This window comes from Sarcophilus harrisii, chromosome 1 (assembly GCF_902635505.1).
Source record: "Sarcophilus harrisii chromosome 1, mSarHar1.11, whole genome shotgun sequence".
Taxonomy (NCBI): Eukaryota; Metazoa; Chordata; class Mammalia; order Dasyuromorphia; family Dasyuridae; genus Sarcophilus; species Sarcophilus harrisii.
This window is the reverse complement of record NC_045426.1, coordinates 677849516-677867192: the sequence shown is the minus strand read 5'-3', so window position 1 is coordinate 677867192 and position 17677 is coordinate 677849516. Positions and strand designations below refer to the sequence as shown.

General features: G+C 39.9%; 1 protein-coding gene across 9 annotated transcripts in view; it reads right to left on the bottom strand.

The window, feature by feature from the left end:
• Positions 1 to 17434, bottom strand: part of RIMBP2 (RIMS binding protein 2) — a 489205-nt gene extending 471771 nt beyond the window's left edge. For 4 of the 9 annotated variants that reach the window (XM_031948398.1, XM_031948399.1, XM_031948401.1 and 1 more), the window contains exons 1-2: positions 16905 to 17433; positions 16593 to 16799 (exon numbers count right to left, since the gene is read on the bottom strand). In XM_031948398.1, coding sequence (XP_031804258.1) covers positions 16593 to 16631 — 39 coding nt within the window. In that variant the 5' untranslated portion in view covers positions 16632 to 16799; positions 16905 to 17433. Of the gene's footprint in view, positions 1 to 16592; positions 16800 to 16904 lie in introns of all 9 variants that reach the window. The other 5 variants (XM_031948405.1, XM_031948406.1, XM_031948402.1 and 2 more) reach the window with 4 other exon arrangements.
• Between the last annotated feature and the right edge of the window lie 243 nt (positions 17435 to 17677).

The window sequence follows — 17677 nt, the reverse complement described above, 5'->3', positions numbered from 1 at the left end:
CAAACTAAAAGTGGAACTCATTATCTTCCCCCTTTAAATTCATTGCTCCTCCAAACTTCCCTATTTCCACATTGATTCTTCCCTTTCCCACATCCTCTCCCCTTACATTCAATGAATTATCAGGTCATATTAATTCTATCTCCATAACATAACATCATCTGGCCTATTCTCTCCATATAGCCAATAACTCTATGTTAAGACCCTCATAATTCCTTTCCTGAAAATAGCCTCCAAATCATTTTTCATAATTTCACTCTCCTCTAATTCAACTTCCAAACAGCTGACAAAATTATATTTGTAAAGCCTATATCTGACACCATTGCTTCTTTACCCAAAAATATTCTGTCTCTCTCTTTCTGTCTTTGTCTGTCTCTCTTCTCTCTTTCTGCCTGTCTGTCTCTCTTTCTGTCTGTCTCTCTCTTTGTCTTTCTGTCTCTGTCTTTCTATCTGTCTGTCTTTCTGCCTCTCTCTCTGTCTGTCTCTGTCTCTCTCACACACACACAGAGGAGACTGGAATTATGAAAACTGATTTGGAGAGTAATTCCAAATAAGCAATAACGAGAGTCTTAATCTAGAGTTGTTGACCATATGGAGAAAAGATTTTAGATAAAGTTATATTATGGAGGTAGAATAAAAACAATCCAACAATTCCTTTAATTTGAAAGGAGAGGATGTGGGAGAGGGAAGAGTCAAGTTGGAAATGGATATGATATATATATATATACACGCATATATGTGTATGTATATAAACAAAAATATGTGTTACATGCATAGATACATACAAAAGAAGAGGAGAGAGGGTGAGAGAGAAAGGAAAAAGAGAGAGGGAAATATTATTTCCAAGATAAAAATACAAATTCCCCAATCTGACATTAAAAGTCATTCATAATTTGACTGCTACTTGTCACTCTTGACTTATTTCCTACTACTCTTCTACATATATTCTTCAGGCGAATTTACCTACTGTTTCTCAAATGCAAAATCCTATTTTCTCCTTTCTCCTTAATAATGTCTGCATAGTTTTCTATGCCCAAAATACACTCCCTTCTAATTCCCACATGTAGAGAACATCAAATATCCCAGCTTGTTTGGAAAGTATAAGTTTTTAAAGGGAATACTCTGAAATCCATTGGAAAAGACACTTTACAGCCTTATTATAAATGGCTTTAAATGCCAAGCATGGAGTTTATATGTTATCCTAAAGATAGAAGGGACTCACTGAAGTTTCTTGAGGAGAAGAGTTAGTTATTTGGTCATATCCTTATTTTAGAAATGTTAATTTGGAATACTGATAAGAGAGGGAGGGGATAATTGGACACTGGGAGACCCATTAGCCTAAACTAAGGTGTTGGTGTAGTGCATGGAGAAAATGGAATGAATGCAAAAGATATCACTGAGGTAGAAGCAGCAAGATTTGGCAGCCAATTCCATGTAGAAGAAGAGAAGGTGAGTATGGAAAAAATTTTCTCTCCTATTTTTTTTAATCAACTAGTTGACTAAAAGGAAATAGGAGAGAAGTTTTTAAAGAAATAAGAAAGTTGATATAAAAATAACTCTTTTATAATTAGATCGATTCAAAAGCAGAATACCTTGGCAGATGGGGAGTTTTCCCTTATTATGTGCAAGAATCACATCATATAAAAGAGCATGGATGGGTTACAACTCACACTGCTGCACACAGTCCCCACATGAGATAGTGAATATTGCTGCAAATAGTACCCATTTGGAGAAACAGAGACTACATTGCTGAGTCAGTACCTATTTTGGATAGGCACAGAGAGACAGAAATAGAGAAAGAAAGCATTTATTAAACATTTATTAGGTGCTAGACCCTGTGTTAAGCACTGGAGATACCAATATAAGGAAGACAGTTCCTGTCCTCAAGGAACTTATATTCTAATGTGAGAAAACAACAGCAATAAAAAAAGCTGAAAAGAGGGTAGGAGAAGGATGGAGCAGGACATGGAAAAGGCCTGCATGTCTAATGGAGACAAACAAATTATATTCCTTTGATGTGGACAGTAACCTAAATTCAAATTCTTCCTCAGATACTTACTAACTGGGTGACTCTGGGCAAGTCACTTAATCCCTGTTGCCTCAAAAAAAAATCCACCAAAAATCTGTCTATATGAATGTTAGCTATTAGCATGGTAATAGAATTAGAGAGTAATTTCTGTCTCAGCCAGGCGACACAAGAGAGACTGAACAACAACCTTGGGATATCTGAGAAAATTTAGAGCATAGAAAGAGCAAAGAAAGAAAAAGAGAAAATAAATCCATTTTCTCAAATTGTGAACTAAATTCCAATCCTTTTTTCTGATTTGTTCTTGACTGAATATTTCATTCCAATATAAGTCACTGCATTTCATCCTGTGTTTACCAAGAAATCTCACTTGACCCAAAGGCTCAAGAGGCAAGGTCATAGTAGATGGTGAATGGAGTAGTGGATAGAATCCACTGAAATGTTTATGAAAAGTTTATGTCCCAACTCTGATATTAATAAGCTATAAAATCAGGGGAAAGTCACTAGAACTCAGTCTCCCTATCAGGAAAATGGGAATAATAATATCTATAGGTTCCAGTTCCTCAGGTTGTTATGAAACTCAAATAAAGTGAGGTATGTAACATATTTCTGAATGAGACCCAAATTTTTTAACATTCAGTATTCTTCTGATGATGCTGCACATGTCTGTATAAAGTATCCCCAAAGTCTAGAGAAACTTGATGCTTTAATAGCTTACTTTAAGCTTTAACAAAGATTTAATAATAAAACTATTTAATAGTTTAAAGCTACCTAAGACTTTTGGGATATGCTGTCCATAGAATGGGAGAAAAATAACTTAAATTTCCATAACACTTTAAGGTTGTTGGGTTTTTTTTTTTGAAACATTTGTTATCCAAATTCTCTACTTCCCTCAGGCCCTTCCTCCATGCATTAAGAAGGCAAGCAATATGATACTCATTATATATGTGAAGTCATGCAAAACACATTTCCTTATTAACCATGTTGCAAAAAAACCAAAACAACACTCTAAGGCTCAATACCACCTAGAGAAAACTTTTCCAGGTGGCCTCCATCCCTAGCTGTCAGAGCCTTTTCCTCTAAGGTAATCTATGTGCTTCTCTGCACATGCATCAAATATGTGAGAATTGGATGGGAATTTAGTTTTCACAGAGTTACAAAAATTAGATTAGAGAAATGAATCCAACTTAAGTTAGAAAAATAAAATTGAAACCCAAGAAAGGGAAGCTAGGACAAGTAACAAAACTAATAAAGGAAAATGTAATCAGGGTGGGGATTTAAAATAATAGAACACATTGAAACACACTGTAAAATATAATTAGAAGTGGGTATTTGGAAGAAGGTGTGGTGATATGATCAGAGGAGGAGACTTTGACTCAAGTAGGGGAATTAAACTCTTCAGATGGGCCATAACTTTTATAGTACTCAGTCAATAGGGAATCAGGAGAAGGACTAAACTATGTACAAATAAGGTGACCACCCAGGGAGAAATAATGATGTAATTGGGGTAGAGATTCACATGCACATGGGGGGATTACATGCTCTGTGATAGTCAGTGGGGTATCAAGGAAGGACGTGTGTTTCCAGTATAAAAAAAAAAGGAAATGTATTGATTAATAAGGTTTCCTATTCTGTAGGATATCTACCTCTGCAGTTGTGTAATTAAAGACTTTTTACTTCACTCCTCCCAAGTCCAGTGGAATTATTTCTCACAATATATGCACATGTTTATGGACATGCTGTCTCTTACCAGAATGAAAGGTCCTCTGATAGCAGAGCAATCTGAGCTTTCTATGAAGTGATGCAGAGTGAAGTGAATAAAATCATGAGAACAATTTATAAAATGACAACAAAAAGTAATGATAAAAAATTTTAAAGTGCTTAAAACCTCTGATCAACACAATGATCAACCATGATTCCAGAGGACTGACAATGAAACATGTCGCCTATGTCTTGACAGAGGAGTGATGGATTAATATGCAGAATGAAACATAGAACTTCAGATTTAGCCAATGTAAGAATTTGTTTTGGTTAATCATGCTTATTTCTTTTTTTTTTAAATAATGAAATTTAAAACGTGGTTACATAAATATGTAACCACGTTTTAAATTTCATTATTTATTTAATTTTAACACACATTGCTTTATGAATCATTTTGGGAGAGAAATATCAGAGCAAAAGGAAAAAACCATGAGAGAGAAAAAAAAAACAGAAAAAAGAGGTAAACATAGCATGTGTTGATTTACATTCAATCTCCATAGTTCTTTTTCTGGATACAGATGGTGTTTTCTGCCCAAAGTCTATTGGGATTGCTTTGGATCACTGAACCACTAAGAAGAACCAAGTCTTTCATAGCTGATCATTGCACATTCTTGCTGTTATTGTGCACAATGTACTCCAGGTTCTGCTGGTTTCACTCAGCATCAGTTTGTCTAAACCTTTCCAGGCCTTTCTAAAATCAACTTGTTCATCATTTTTATAGAACAGTTATATTCCATCACCTTCATATACTACAACTTGTTCAGGCATTCTCCAATTGAACCCATGCTTATTTCTTATAGGGGTTTATCTGGGTATCTGTCTTTCTCTTTCTTTTTTTGCTTTCTCTCTTCCTTTCTTTCTTGTTTGTTGTTTTCAATGGAGGAGGAGATGGGAAGGAGAAAAAATAAATATTTATTATTTTTTAAAGTAATATTTCATGAACAGAACTAGGAGATCATTGTACATGGCAACAGCAATATTATATGGTGATTGATGTTGATGGACATGGCTCTCTTCAACAATGAGATGATTCAGACAAGTTTGGAGGACTGTGGGAACTAAGTGTGGTTCACAATATAGCATTCTCATTCTTTTTGTTGTTGTTTGCTTTCTTTTTATTTTTTCATCTTTTTTCTGACTTGATTTTTCTTGTGCAGCAAGATAAGTGTATAAATATGTATGCATATATTGGATTTAACATGTATTTATGCCAAGTTTAACATATATTGGACTACTTGCAATCTAGGGGAGTGGGGTGGAAGAACAGGGGGATGGGGAAATTGGAACACAAGGTTTTGCAAGGGCCAATGTTGCAGAATTATCCATACATATGTTTTGAAAAATAAAGAGCTTTAATTTAAAAAGTAACATTTTTTTAATTGTATGATTCTTGAAGTGGGGACTATTTTCTTTTTAACTTTCTATCTCCAGTACTCAACATAGTGTCTGGTACCTAGTCAGTGCTTAATTACTGCTTTTGGATTGATTGATTTGCAAATGTCTTTCCTCCCAACAACACTGTGGGGGTACATAATGCAAGTATGATTAATTCCATTTTACAGCTGAGTCCAAATGCCTTCCAGTATTAAGTATAGGAGTCAAATTTGAATATTTGGATCAGGGAATGCCATAATCTCTGAAGAAGTTAAGTCAAAAATTCATTCCAACAGCAATGGAGAAGGGCAAGGTTGGAGGACATGGGCTTTGAAACATTACCAAGTAAGAGACATAAAGCAAAGGATGCTTTCAGAGAGGAGAATGACAGGACAAGAAGCTCATGTTGGGAAAGTGAGATTTCACCAGTGGTTGGTCTCTGAGCCACATGGAATAAGAAAGCATGGATGGGTTGGGATCTCTGTCCCTGGAGGGACTATCCACATCAGTGAAATCACTCTGCATGAAGGCCAGCTTTACTGCCTGGGGCAGATCAAAAGGTAGTTGCCAAATGCCTCTTTTTGGTTCTCTTTGGTCCTCAGGTTCAATAAGTACCACATGTGAAATTCTCCATCCTCAGCTCATCGCATCTCAGTACCTGAGGGAACTGGGGAAAGCTCCTCCTAGGGAACAAAGTCTTCACTGTGATCATGTTCCCCTTCCCACATCTACATCAGGGGAAGATGCCCCTGGAAAGTACCCCAGCCCTCAGGATTCAGCCTGGAAATTATGGGGGCCAGATAGGGCAGTTCCTAGGATATCATCCCTTTCTCTTTAATGGGAGAGGGCCAGATCCTACATATACAAATCCTGTATAATATACATAATCTTCATATACCTATATCCATGCCTCTTCCTGAGTTCAAATCTGGCCTCAGATCTCACAGATACAGCCGGTATCCCAAAGAGGTTTTTAAAAAAATGGAAAAGACTTCTATGTACAAAAATATCTATAGTAGCTCTTAGTGGTACAAAGAATTGGAAATTGAGGAGATGGTCATTAATTAGAGAATTAATGAACAAATTGTGCTATATGATTGCTGGAATACTATTGGACTATGAGAAATGACAAGTAGGATGCTCTCTGAAAAACCTATAAAGACTTAAATGAACTGGTGCAAAGTGAAATGAGAAGCAGGAAAACACTGTATACAGGAACAGCAAAATTGTATGATGACTAACTATGAATGACTAAATTATTCCCAGCCATACAATGATCCATGACAAAAAAAAAAAATGAAAAACCCCTACTATCACCCAATAGCTTCTCAGTTTTCCTTATCTCCATATAAAACCATTCTAGCCAGCAAGACAGGATATGGTGATTCCTATAATCATCAAGTTGGAAGGACCCTGATTGTCCAGGATTGAAGTATTAGGTAACCAGAAAACCGTATCAAGAGATGTCAATCAGGTTTTGAGGATTCCCTTGACTTTTAGGAAAAAAAATTATGCTTGTTGCAAGAGGCAGAGGGAACCCTGCTGGGTAAAATGATTATTGTTGCAAATCTTAAAGTTCTATGAAAACATCAGCTTTATTATTTAATATTAAGCCTATACTTGAAGCCCTTCCTTCATGGAACCCGCAAGGAATTTTTTTCTCCTCTGAAAACACATTCCCCTAACTAATAGGAAAATATTCCTTCTGCAAGTTGCAGGTGGAGGGCTGGGCAACCTCAATAATAATTTGCATCTCTTAAATTTTGCCAAGTGCTCTCCTAATAGCAATCTGGGAGAAGTAGGCAGTGTAAGTGTTATCATCCCTATTTTATAGATGAGAAAATTAAGGCACAGAGAGACACAACAGTTTACCAAAAGTCACACAGCTAATAAATATTGGATCCAGGATTGCATTCCAAGATTCCTTAACTCCAAGCCTAGTTCTCTTTGTTTAGAAACGTAGAGACAGATCAGACAATGAGTGGGTCTAGAACATCCTAGAGGAATTGCTAATAGGCAATAGAAAAAATAAGAGTTGTCATGGATTTAGGCTGTCCCCAAAATCTTGAGGTTTAAAACCGCATGAAGACTTTTGGGACACCTGAATAGTGAATTTTAAGATTTGCAAAGCACTTTACGGACCTTCTTTCATTTTAGTGGGAGTTTGATGCCTCAGAGAAAATACTGTACTTGTATTCAGGAAAACCCAGGTTTGAATTTCACATTAGATACCAGCTGTGTGATCCTGGGCAAGACACTTCCAAGTCTCTTTGTGTCTCATCAGTTAAAAAAAAAAAATAAGCAGATTGTCCTCCCCGACCTTTAAAGTTCCTCCCATTTCCAAATCTATAACCCTCATAATTTGTGAGTGAAATAAAAGATGTACCATTGTCCCCATTTTACAGATGAGGCTCAAGTGCAAAGTAGCTAGTACCAAAGGTTCAGATTTGAATCCAAAGGTTCCTGACTCGGAGCACAGAACGTCATCCACTTTGCCAAAGCTTCTTAAACTGTGGGTTGCAACCTCATAAGGGGTCTCATAACTGAATGCAGTGGTTGTGAAATTATAATAAATTATCAGTATCAGTACCTATATACTAAGTTATTATATTACTAAATATATATTATTTAAATTATATATATATGTTTATACATATAAATTATTTAAATAATATATTAAAATATTCTATTACTAAAAATCAGTAAATCAAGACCTATATACCTGGAGTTGCATGAACATTTCTTGGGCAAAAAGGGGTGGTAAGTGGGAAAAGTTTAAATAAACCCTACACTATGTCAGAGTGAGAAAAGTCATCTGAGTCAAAAAATCAAGGGAAAGATTTCTTTTAAGGTAGAACAAGGAGTTGATATGTCTGGAATTGCATAAAAATTTCTCGGGCAAAAATGGGTTGTAAGTGGGAAAAGTTTAAGAAGCCCTTACACTATGTCAGAGTGAGAAAAATCATCTCAGTTGAAAAATCAGGGGAAATTTTAAAGTAGAACAAGGAGCTTGCAAAGTGTTTATTAGTTATTAATCCTTGTGATAGTAGAGAGAGGAGCATGGGGGTTAGTGGTGGGATGCCCACTCTTGGGGGATTCTGTTCTTTGCAGGATGTTCAGCCTTGCTATATATGCACTCCCCAGACTAGAACCCACCGGGCCTGTTTGCAGGATGCCAGGCCATAGGAGCACTCCCTCACTCTCCTCAAGAGCTATTCCCAAGCAGTAGATAGTTCCCACTGACCCTTACTGGCTCAGCCTAGACCTAGGATGGGGCAACTAGAGCTTTGTTCCAGGGTATCAGAATTCAGAGGCACAAAAATAATGACCACAAAATTAAAGATCACATACTTCCTTCCATCCCCTGTCCTTGTCCTTCTGTCTCCGTCATAACCTGGAGCAGCACCCTAACAATTTTCCCTAGAGTGTGTCTCAGCTGAATTTGTCTTAAAATTCGGGAGAGCAGGGGCGGCCCTTCTATTTGCCCCAGGCCGAATGCCTCCCCCGCAGCTGGGGCTGGCCCAGCCCTTTCTCCAGGGCCCCTGCCTGGGGATGTGGGAGAAAGGGAGTCAGAGACAAGTGTCTGCACCCCTTCGCCGCAGTCTGCTTCCCCCACCCAAGCTGACACATCCCCTGGAATGGGGCGTTTGCCTGCAGATGGAACTCCCCCGAGCTCAGGCAGTCGTGATCAGTCACCCCCGTTTGCCCAGGACTGCTAGGAAACCAGGAACAGCACAAAGATGCACATTGTTCTCCCCTCCCCCTACCTTTGACCTGAGGGAAAGTTACACCAAGCAATGAATCAGCTGGCTCCTGAGGAGCTGGAGGGGAACAGCAAGGGGGAAGCTGCTCCAAGGGCAATAATGTGGGGAGGGGGGAAGAAAACGAGGCGAATGAGCACTAATTAAGCGCCTACTGTTTGCCAGCTGCTGAAAGGTCTTCTCATTTGATTCTCACAACTTGTGAGATACATGTTATTATGATCGTTTTACCACAAAAGTGGAGCAACTGAGGTTAAGTGACTTGTGCAGGATAATGCAGCTAATCGGTATCTGAGGGAGGATTTGAACTGAAGTCTCCTTGCCTCCTTGCCCAGTGCTTTACTTATGTGCCATCCAAGTGCCTATGGCTCTAGAATCTGGGGAGGAGGGATCGGGACAGACTGTAAGATGTAGGTTTTCAGCTGAGTTTTAAAAGAAATTGAGAATTAGATGTAGAAGTGAAGAAGAGGGGGCATTCCAGGCATGGGGCACAGCCAGGACAAAGATGCAGAGGTAAGAAGTGGGCTGTGGGGTGCAACAAAGCTGTTCTGGCTGCTCCAAGGGGACTGGGATATCCTAGGTCACAGGTAGCTGATGAAAAGCCCCCTGGGGAGCATCATAATGCACAGAGCACCAGGTCCGGAGTCAAGGGTTCCTGAGTTCAAATCCAGCTCATTTCCTATGACCCTGGTGAAGTCACTTACCCCTTTTTGCCTCAGTTTCCTCATCTGTAAAATGAGCCGGAGAAGGCAATGGCAAACCCCTCCAGTGTCTCTGCCAAGAAAACCCCAAAATGGGTCATGAAAAGTTGGATACGACTGAACAACAGATTATAAGAGATTTAAATGCTAGAGGGGCAGTTTGTATTTAAGCCCAGAGGGAAAAGGAATGAAATCCAGGTGTCCCCACCTTTGTAAAGCCTTCCCTGACCCCCATCTCTTTTCAACATTGCCACAGTCTCTCTCCATGGTCTGATCTCAGCCTCCCCCTTAACTCTCCTCCTGGGTTATTTGTAAATACAGCTCCTTCCCCTCCCACCAGTTTTCCTTTGTAAACTCCACAGAGGCCTGGCTTTGGGCTCAGGACAACCCGAGATTAAAATCCCACATCAAGTACTTGCTGGCCTTGAAACTGGGCAGGTCATTTGCCTCAAGCCTCCCTTGGTTCAAATGAGAGAGAGAGAAAGAGAGAGACATGGAGAGAGAGAGAGAGAGAGAGAGAGAGAGAGAGAGAGAGAGAGAGAGAGAGAGAGATTGAGAGACAAAGACAGAGAAAAAGACACAGAGAGAGGGAGAGACAGAGACAGAGAGAGACACAGAAACAGAGACAGAGATCGAGAGACAAAGACAGAGAAAAAGACACAGAGAGAGGAAGAGAGAGACACAGAGACAGAGAGACAGAGAAAAGATCGAGAGACAGACAAAGACAGAGAAAGACACAGAGAGAGGGAAACAGAGATAGACAGAGAGACAGAGACAGAGAAGAGAGAGAGAGAGAGAGAGAGAGAGAGAGAGAGAGACAGAGACAGAGAGAGAGAGAGAGAGAGAGAGAGAGAAGGAGGGAGGAAGGGAGAGAGTGTGTACACATACATATATATGTTGTATTGTGTATATATAATATATACACACTACATATATGTGTGCATATACACATATATACCTGAGTAATATGAATATATAACACTCAGCAAACTTGAAAGTACTGTCAACATAGGTTATTTTTTAATTGTACTTTACATAGTAGGGGCTTAATTAATATTCTTCAGCTGAATGAATGGAAGTAGCATGAAAAAGAAAACTTTGTTTTTCCCTTCTAGAAAAAGAGATAAAAATGAAGAAAAATAGGGAGAGGGAAAAACAAAGGAGAAAAAAGGGAAAGAGGAATGAAGGGAAGGGGGAGAGAAAAGACCAATACAGAAAGAGAAACAAGGGATAGAAGGAGAGAAAGAGGAGAGAAGGGGAGAGAAAGTCAAAGAGACATGGGAGAGAAAGAAAGGCAAAAAAAAGCTAGAGACAGAGAGGAGGAGATAGCAGAAACAGAAAAAGGGAGAGAAGGAGGAAAGAGGCCAGGGAAAGGAAAACAGAGAAAGCTAGAAAAATAAAACAGGAAAAAAATCAGGGTTAGAAGGAAAGAGAAAGAGAGATGGAGAGACAAGGAGAAAAGAGGCAAAGGGAAAAAGAAGAGACAAAAAACAGAAAGGGAGATAGGAGAGACAGATTAAAGGGGGAAAAGAGAGGCAAAAAAGGAGAAGAGGAGAAAATGAGAAACAAAGAGAGAAATGAGAAACTGAGGCACAGGGAGGTGACCTGCTCAAAATCACATAGACAGTAAGTATCAGACAATAAAACATTTTTCATTCCTGTTCAGAAGAGTGGGAAGGAGACCACTCAAGTAGAATGTTATAAACATTATCAGGAAGTAAGGAAACAAGCATTTATTAAGCTCCTACTGTGTGCCAAGCACTGTGCTTAGCACTTTACAAATGTTATCTCTCTTGAGTCCATCTTGCTATTAATATCTCCATTTTACAGATGAGTAAATTGAGGCAGATAGAGGTAAAGTGATTTGGCTAGTGTCGCAGAGCTAATAACTGAGAATCTTCTCTTTCCAGACTTAGCATTGTATCCACTGAACCGTTTTGCAGCTTTTAGGGATCATAACCAGTTGTTTTTGCTTCCCTACTTTTTCATGATTACAGAGAGGGTTTGCTTCTAGGAAAGGAGAGGGTGGGACTGCAATTTTTATAAAAACAAGAGTCATCAATAAGACATTAAAAAGAAACATAATTACTGCTTTTTTCTCTTCAGCTTACTACCTACCCTTTCCCATTACCCATTTTCCCCTTTAGTATTTAAAATGGGGCACTGGATTTTGATCTTTGCTTTTACAACCTAGCTAGTGTTCCAGGTCTATTCCACCAAATTCTATAATCCACAGGACTAGGTTGCCTAAAGCAGCCCTTTCTTTCCTTTCCCTGCCTCCCCTCTTCTTACCTCTCCTTCCTGGAACCATCTCCTTCATGTCACTTCATGTTTCCTCCCTTACAATCCTACCGAGGCAACAAGTATCAACTTTGGAACAAGTCTCTGCCACGCAGAATCCGCAGAATTTTAGGCTCGGGAAGGACCTTGGTGACCATCTATCCCAGTGGGCACCTGAACAAGAATTCCCCTTCCCAACATTGCCAAGTCTTCATCCAGTCTTTCCCCAAAAATGAGTGAAAGAGGACCCCCCACATCTGGGGGCTTATGTGGACAATGTCTGATCATAAACACGCTGGGATGGCCCCAGATTTCGGCAAGATGTCAAAAATGAGATTGTTTACTTATTTGCTAATTGACCCTGATTACAAGAGAAAATTTCCAGCCACTTAAAATGAATAAATGGATGATTTTTAAATGAAATTGAGAGTGGTTCCCAGCATTCTAAATGTGACCCTGTGGTATCAATTAACCACCCAGAAAATGGGCCCATTGACCACAACCATGGTACATTGTGGTTCTATCTACCAAACAGCTCTCTGAGAGTCTCCAGTCAATTGGCAATTATTGATCTCGCCAAGGACTGATACTTTGCTAATGCAGGCCCAGGAAGCCAGGGAATCCTCCAGGGTGTTTGGTTTGTTTGTTTTCTGTACTCAATGTTCTCAGGAGAGATGGGCACAAGGTTGTATACCAAGATGGGACCTACATCTCCTTTCCTTGGTCCACTAGCCACAGCTACAACTCCTATACCTATCAGAAAGACCCGGATCTAATGAAACACAGAAATAAATCCATGTTCTAAATGGAACTTCTGGTCTGGTTGAGTTTGTGGCTCTAACTAGGTTGGGATTTTTCTCCAGGGTATCAACATTTAAGGGGGCCTCTTCCTTTCCACCATCTCAAAACTGATAAACCCCATAATACAATGGGTTTATTACATTAATACAATTAGTGTGATTGAGAGGAGAATGATAGCTAGAGGAAGACCCATAATACAGTGGTCTTCCTCTAGCTATCATTCTCTCAATCATACTAATTAATGGCTCATTTACCTTAAAAACACTTTCAATTACTCAAGAGAACTGATGACTTATCACAACATGACCACTTGCCATAATATGATATATTTCTACACTAACAGAAACAAACCGAGCATTCCTTTAAGGGTTGGATGGGAAGACAGGAAAAGCTTGGGGTTTGTGACCCATGAAGGATGGGATGAAACAAGATCTGTGGTCAGAGCATGCCCTACGCCATTACCATACTTCATGCCTCCAAGTTGTCCAATGTACCATCGTTGTCCCCATACCCATACAACCCCACAATGATAGTAATAGCTTTTGACCCATATTAAAACAAAATTCCTAGTTATGCTTCTTCAAGGGCTTAAAGAGTAACAATAAATCCATCCTTATTATCAGAGAAATCAACCCACAATTTAGAGCTTTATTCACTATACTGTCGTTCAGACATTTCTGACTCAGTATCCCCATTGGGGGATTTTCTTGGCAAAGATACTGGAGTATTCGCCATTTCCTTCTCCAGCTTATTTTACAGATGAAGAAACTGAGGCAAACAACTTGCCCAAGCTGGTATTCTACCTACTATATCGCCTCACTGCCTCTTGTTTCTTAACAAATAAATCAAGTGATGTAGCCAAAGTCACAAAGAAGAGAAAGAGCCAGAGGATGAAATCAGACTTCCTAACTCAGTTGCTAATTCTACGGTCGTCACCATCACATGGAGCAGCAAACTTCCATGGTGACTTCTTTTCCTGTAGGGAAAACATATTTAGAGTTATCGTTACCACTTCAGTAAATGGGCGCCCAAAATAGCCCGCTCATAGTCAGCCTTTCAGCTCCCATCTGCCAAAGTCAAAGACTCTGACCACTGAAGAGGATGCTATGGCAAGAAGAGTGAGTCACAGCCCTCAGGAGGAAGCTGGCTGCTGCTTCAGATCTCCCACCACAGGCAGCCCAGACGGCCCACTCAGGAAGAAGCATCCTTGAAGCTAAAGCACCGGCAGCAGCGCGGCCCTCCCTAGGTCTCCTCCAAGCCTCAGACTGAGGCAGCGAAGTGGACCTGCGGTCCGAAAAATCAAAGTTCAAATCCAGCCCCAGCCACATCCTTGGAGGGACAAGTCACTTAATGTATACCTGACCCAATTTGCCCATCTGTAAAATGGGGACAATAAGATCACCCAACTCCCAAAGTTGTCAGGGTAAAAAAAAATTAGAATATTTGTGCAGTAGATAAAAAAATGATGGACCTGAAATCAGAAGGGCCTCAGTTCAAATTCAGTCCTAGAAACTTCCTAGCTGGGCAAGTTGGTCAATCTCTGCCTTAGTTTTTTTAACTGTAAAATGGGGATAATACACTACCTAGCTCACAGGGTTGTTGTAAAGATCAGGTAAGATAATATTTGTAAAGTGCTCAGCTCAATTTGGTAGTTGTTATTATTTAGTCATGTGAGACTCTTTGTGACTCTATTTGGGATCTATTTGGCAAAGATACTAGAGTGGTTTGCCATTTTCCTTCTTCAGCTCATTGTACAGATGGGGAAACTGAGGCAAACAAGGTTAAGTGACCTGCCCAGGGTCACCCACCTGGGAAGAATTCAAAGACAGATTTGAACGTATTTCTTCCTGTCTCCTTGTCCAGTGTTCTAGCCACTATATCACATAGTAGGTGTTAAATACTTACGTAAATACTTCCTTCCCTTCTTCATTTCTATGTGTAAAGTGTTTTGCAAATTCCAAACAGCTACATAATACTAGTATTAAATCCTGTGATTCCTAAATTAAAGATTTAGGAGGCTGTAGGAGAAAAGGGGAAAGGGAAATGAAAGGAAAGGGATAAGTATATATATATATATATATACATATTCGTACATATATGTGTGTGCATGTGTATGTATATATGTGGTAATGATAACTCTTCCTGCCTCTCTCTCCATATATATACACACAATTAATCTATTTGTGTTTTTATTTATATATTTTATTATATTATATTGTATATTTTTAATATTTTTATTTATTCTTTTGCAGGCACTGAGTTAAGTACTTTACAAGTGCTAGGAACACAAATAAAATAGCCCCTGCTCTAGGACAGCATCTATAAGAAGGTCCAGCCACAAGTTATATGGAAAGGTCTCACAATGCAACAACAAAGTGGCTGGTAATTATCTTCCTCAGTCTCATTTCCACTGTCTAATTTCTGATACTGAACCACAGGATTTTGATGGCAAGAGCAAGGATTTTACAGCTGTTGCTATTTCTGCATAATGCAAAATAAGGCACCTTGACTGAACATACCTTTCTAAAAGGGTTCTTTTCGTTCCATGATTCACTCCTTGCCTCCAACTGTGGCAGTATGGCTAGAATGGAGTGATGAAGACCCTGAATTCAAGTCCTCCCTCTGGCAACCCTTAGCTATAGGACTGTGAACAAGTCCCTTAGCCTATCAAACCTTATTGCTCCTGTGTAAGATCTTACAGATAAGCTGAAAGACTAAGAGAATCAGGATGGCATTTATTAGTGAAGAGAGAACCAATCTCAAAGTCTAGAGAGCATCGAATCAAGTTCCACTTCTAATAATCCTGATAGATGATATTGGGCAAACTTCCCCAAGCAATTCCATAAAACCAGCAGCTGCAGTCTAGGGGTTAATCTGTATTAGAAGTGCCTGACACTAATGAAGCACAGGTATGAACAAAAAAGAAATAAATGAATGAATGCCATGAATGAGTGGATGAATGAATAAGTAAAAATAAATAAAAGTATGAGATTTGAAGATAGTTCGTTTTCATTTTCAATTTAACTCTGACTCTGTAAATAAATAAATGATGAAGGTAGCTTGATTTTAGAGCTAGGAGAGATGTTATAGAACCTATTTTAAAGGCTAAATTTATTTCAACAAGTACTAATTAAGCACCCACGGTGTTCAAGGCATCATGCTAAGATGCTGATAATACAAAAAGAAAAAAGTAAACAGTCCTTACTGGATTATGTTATAATAATAATATCTGATTTTTTTCCTTTTTAGCATTTTTTTACATCCATTATCTTCTCAAAGTCCTCTTCAGCACTCCAGGCAAAATTATCTCTATTATAGCTCTCAGAAAACAGGCACTGGGAGTGATTTATCAATAGTTCCATCCTTTAAGATTGTCAAAGGGGTGACTTGAACCCAGGACATTTTTCTCTAAGTCAAGCATCCTTCCAGGAAGGGGAAGGAATTTCTCCAATGGCAAATATGTCAAAAAGGGCCAGACAAAACCTTAGAGGTCATCTCATTTTACAGATCAGCAAAAGGAGGCTCTTAGAGCTTAGCTGTCCTGCCCAAGGTCACTGAGGTAATAAGGAAGAAAAATAGAATTCGCACTCGGGTCTTCCTTTCTCCAAGTTCAGTATTCTATTTACCTACACCATCACATCTAGTGCCTTCCCTCTGTATATACAGGTAGAAAACAAATTAAGCGTTTTGTTTTATAGGGATCCTTGAAATCCTTTGATTTTAATTATCAAATAACTAAGCATTTCCAGAATCCCCACCGAGCCAAACTTAAGTTTCAAGCATCTGATCCATATTGTTTTAATTTGACTTCTAGTCACGTGGGGTCAGATCTGGACAAAAGAAAAGCCTCAAGGGCATCTAGCAGGTAGGGAACACCACCGGGTCACCTACCTTCTTCTTCTGTCTTGAACACCAGGGCCCCTGCCCCATTCAGAGAGCAGCTGCCCAAGCTGGTTTCCCCCTGATCCAATCCCAGTTCCCGGGTGCCAGCCCTGCCCTTCTTCCTCTGGGAACCGAGAGTCCAAAAAGTCTCAAGGTATCCTCGCTTTTAGAGAACTTGCTTTCTCAGAACCCAAGTTCCTTCAGAGGAGCCCGAGGCTGTGTAAAGAGAGACACTCAGTGGTCTGCTTTGCTGGGATCCTGGATCCTGGTACCTCCCTCCAGTTTCCCCCAGCACACATACACATGCACAGACACACACACCTCTCCTGGGTTTCTTTGGATGCTCCAGTATCCTTGAACAGAAGAACAGTGACCAGTCTTTGAGGGATCCCCTTAGGTCCACAAGCCAAATGATCTGGCCCATCCGAAGTCCTAACGGAGGCAGTGCTACTCAGGAAGAATGAGATGCTCTGTTTCCATAGCCTCCTGCCGAACAGCAGCGATGTCTCAGGCAGAGTGGGAAAAATTATCCCTTTCGTTCTCATTGACAAGTGGAAAAACACACAAGTCTCTCACCCACAGGAGTGTCAGCAGGAATCCCGATCGCCCCTCCGGCATCACTAGCTACAGATTGCCCAGTTTCCCTGGGGAGAGTCCAGATGCCCTGGAAGACATAAGAGCCGGCAAAGTGGGGGAGAGAATGGAGCTCCTGGGGCAGAAGAAATATCAGGGACAGGACAGGAGTTTTCTTGGGGAGTGCATGATTCTTCCCACCTCCACATAGGAGAGAGAGGCTGGTCTCTGAAGCTTACCCATCAAACTCCCAAGCAGAGAAGGTGTTTGCCAGTGCCCATCTAGGCAGTGAATTCCCTCCCCCCGAGCCATTCAGAGAAATGTGTCATGCTTTTCCTGAGTACCCAGCTGCTGGTGCTTCTCTCCCTACTTCATATATTTATATAAAAGATCATAGAGTCATAAAGCTAGAGGTGGAAAGGACTGCAGAGGAGGAAACTGAGGCACAGAGAAGCATCAAAGTCAGAATTTGCACCCAGATCTTCTGACTTCATAATAGCACTTTTAACCTGCTATCTCTT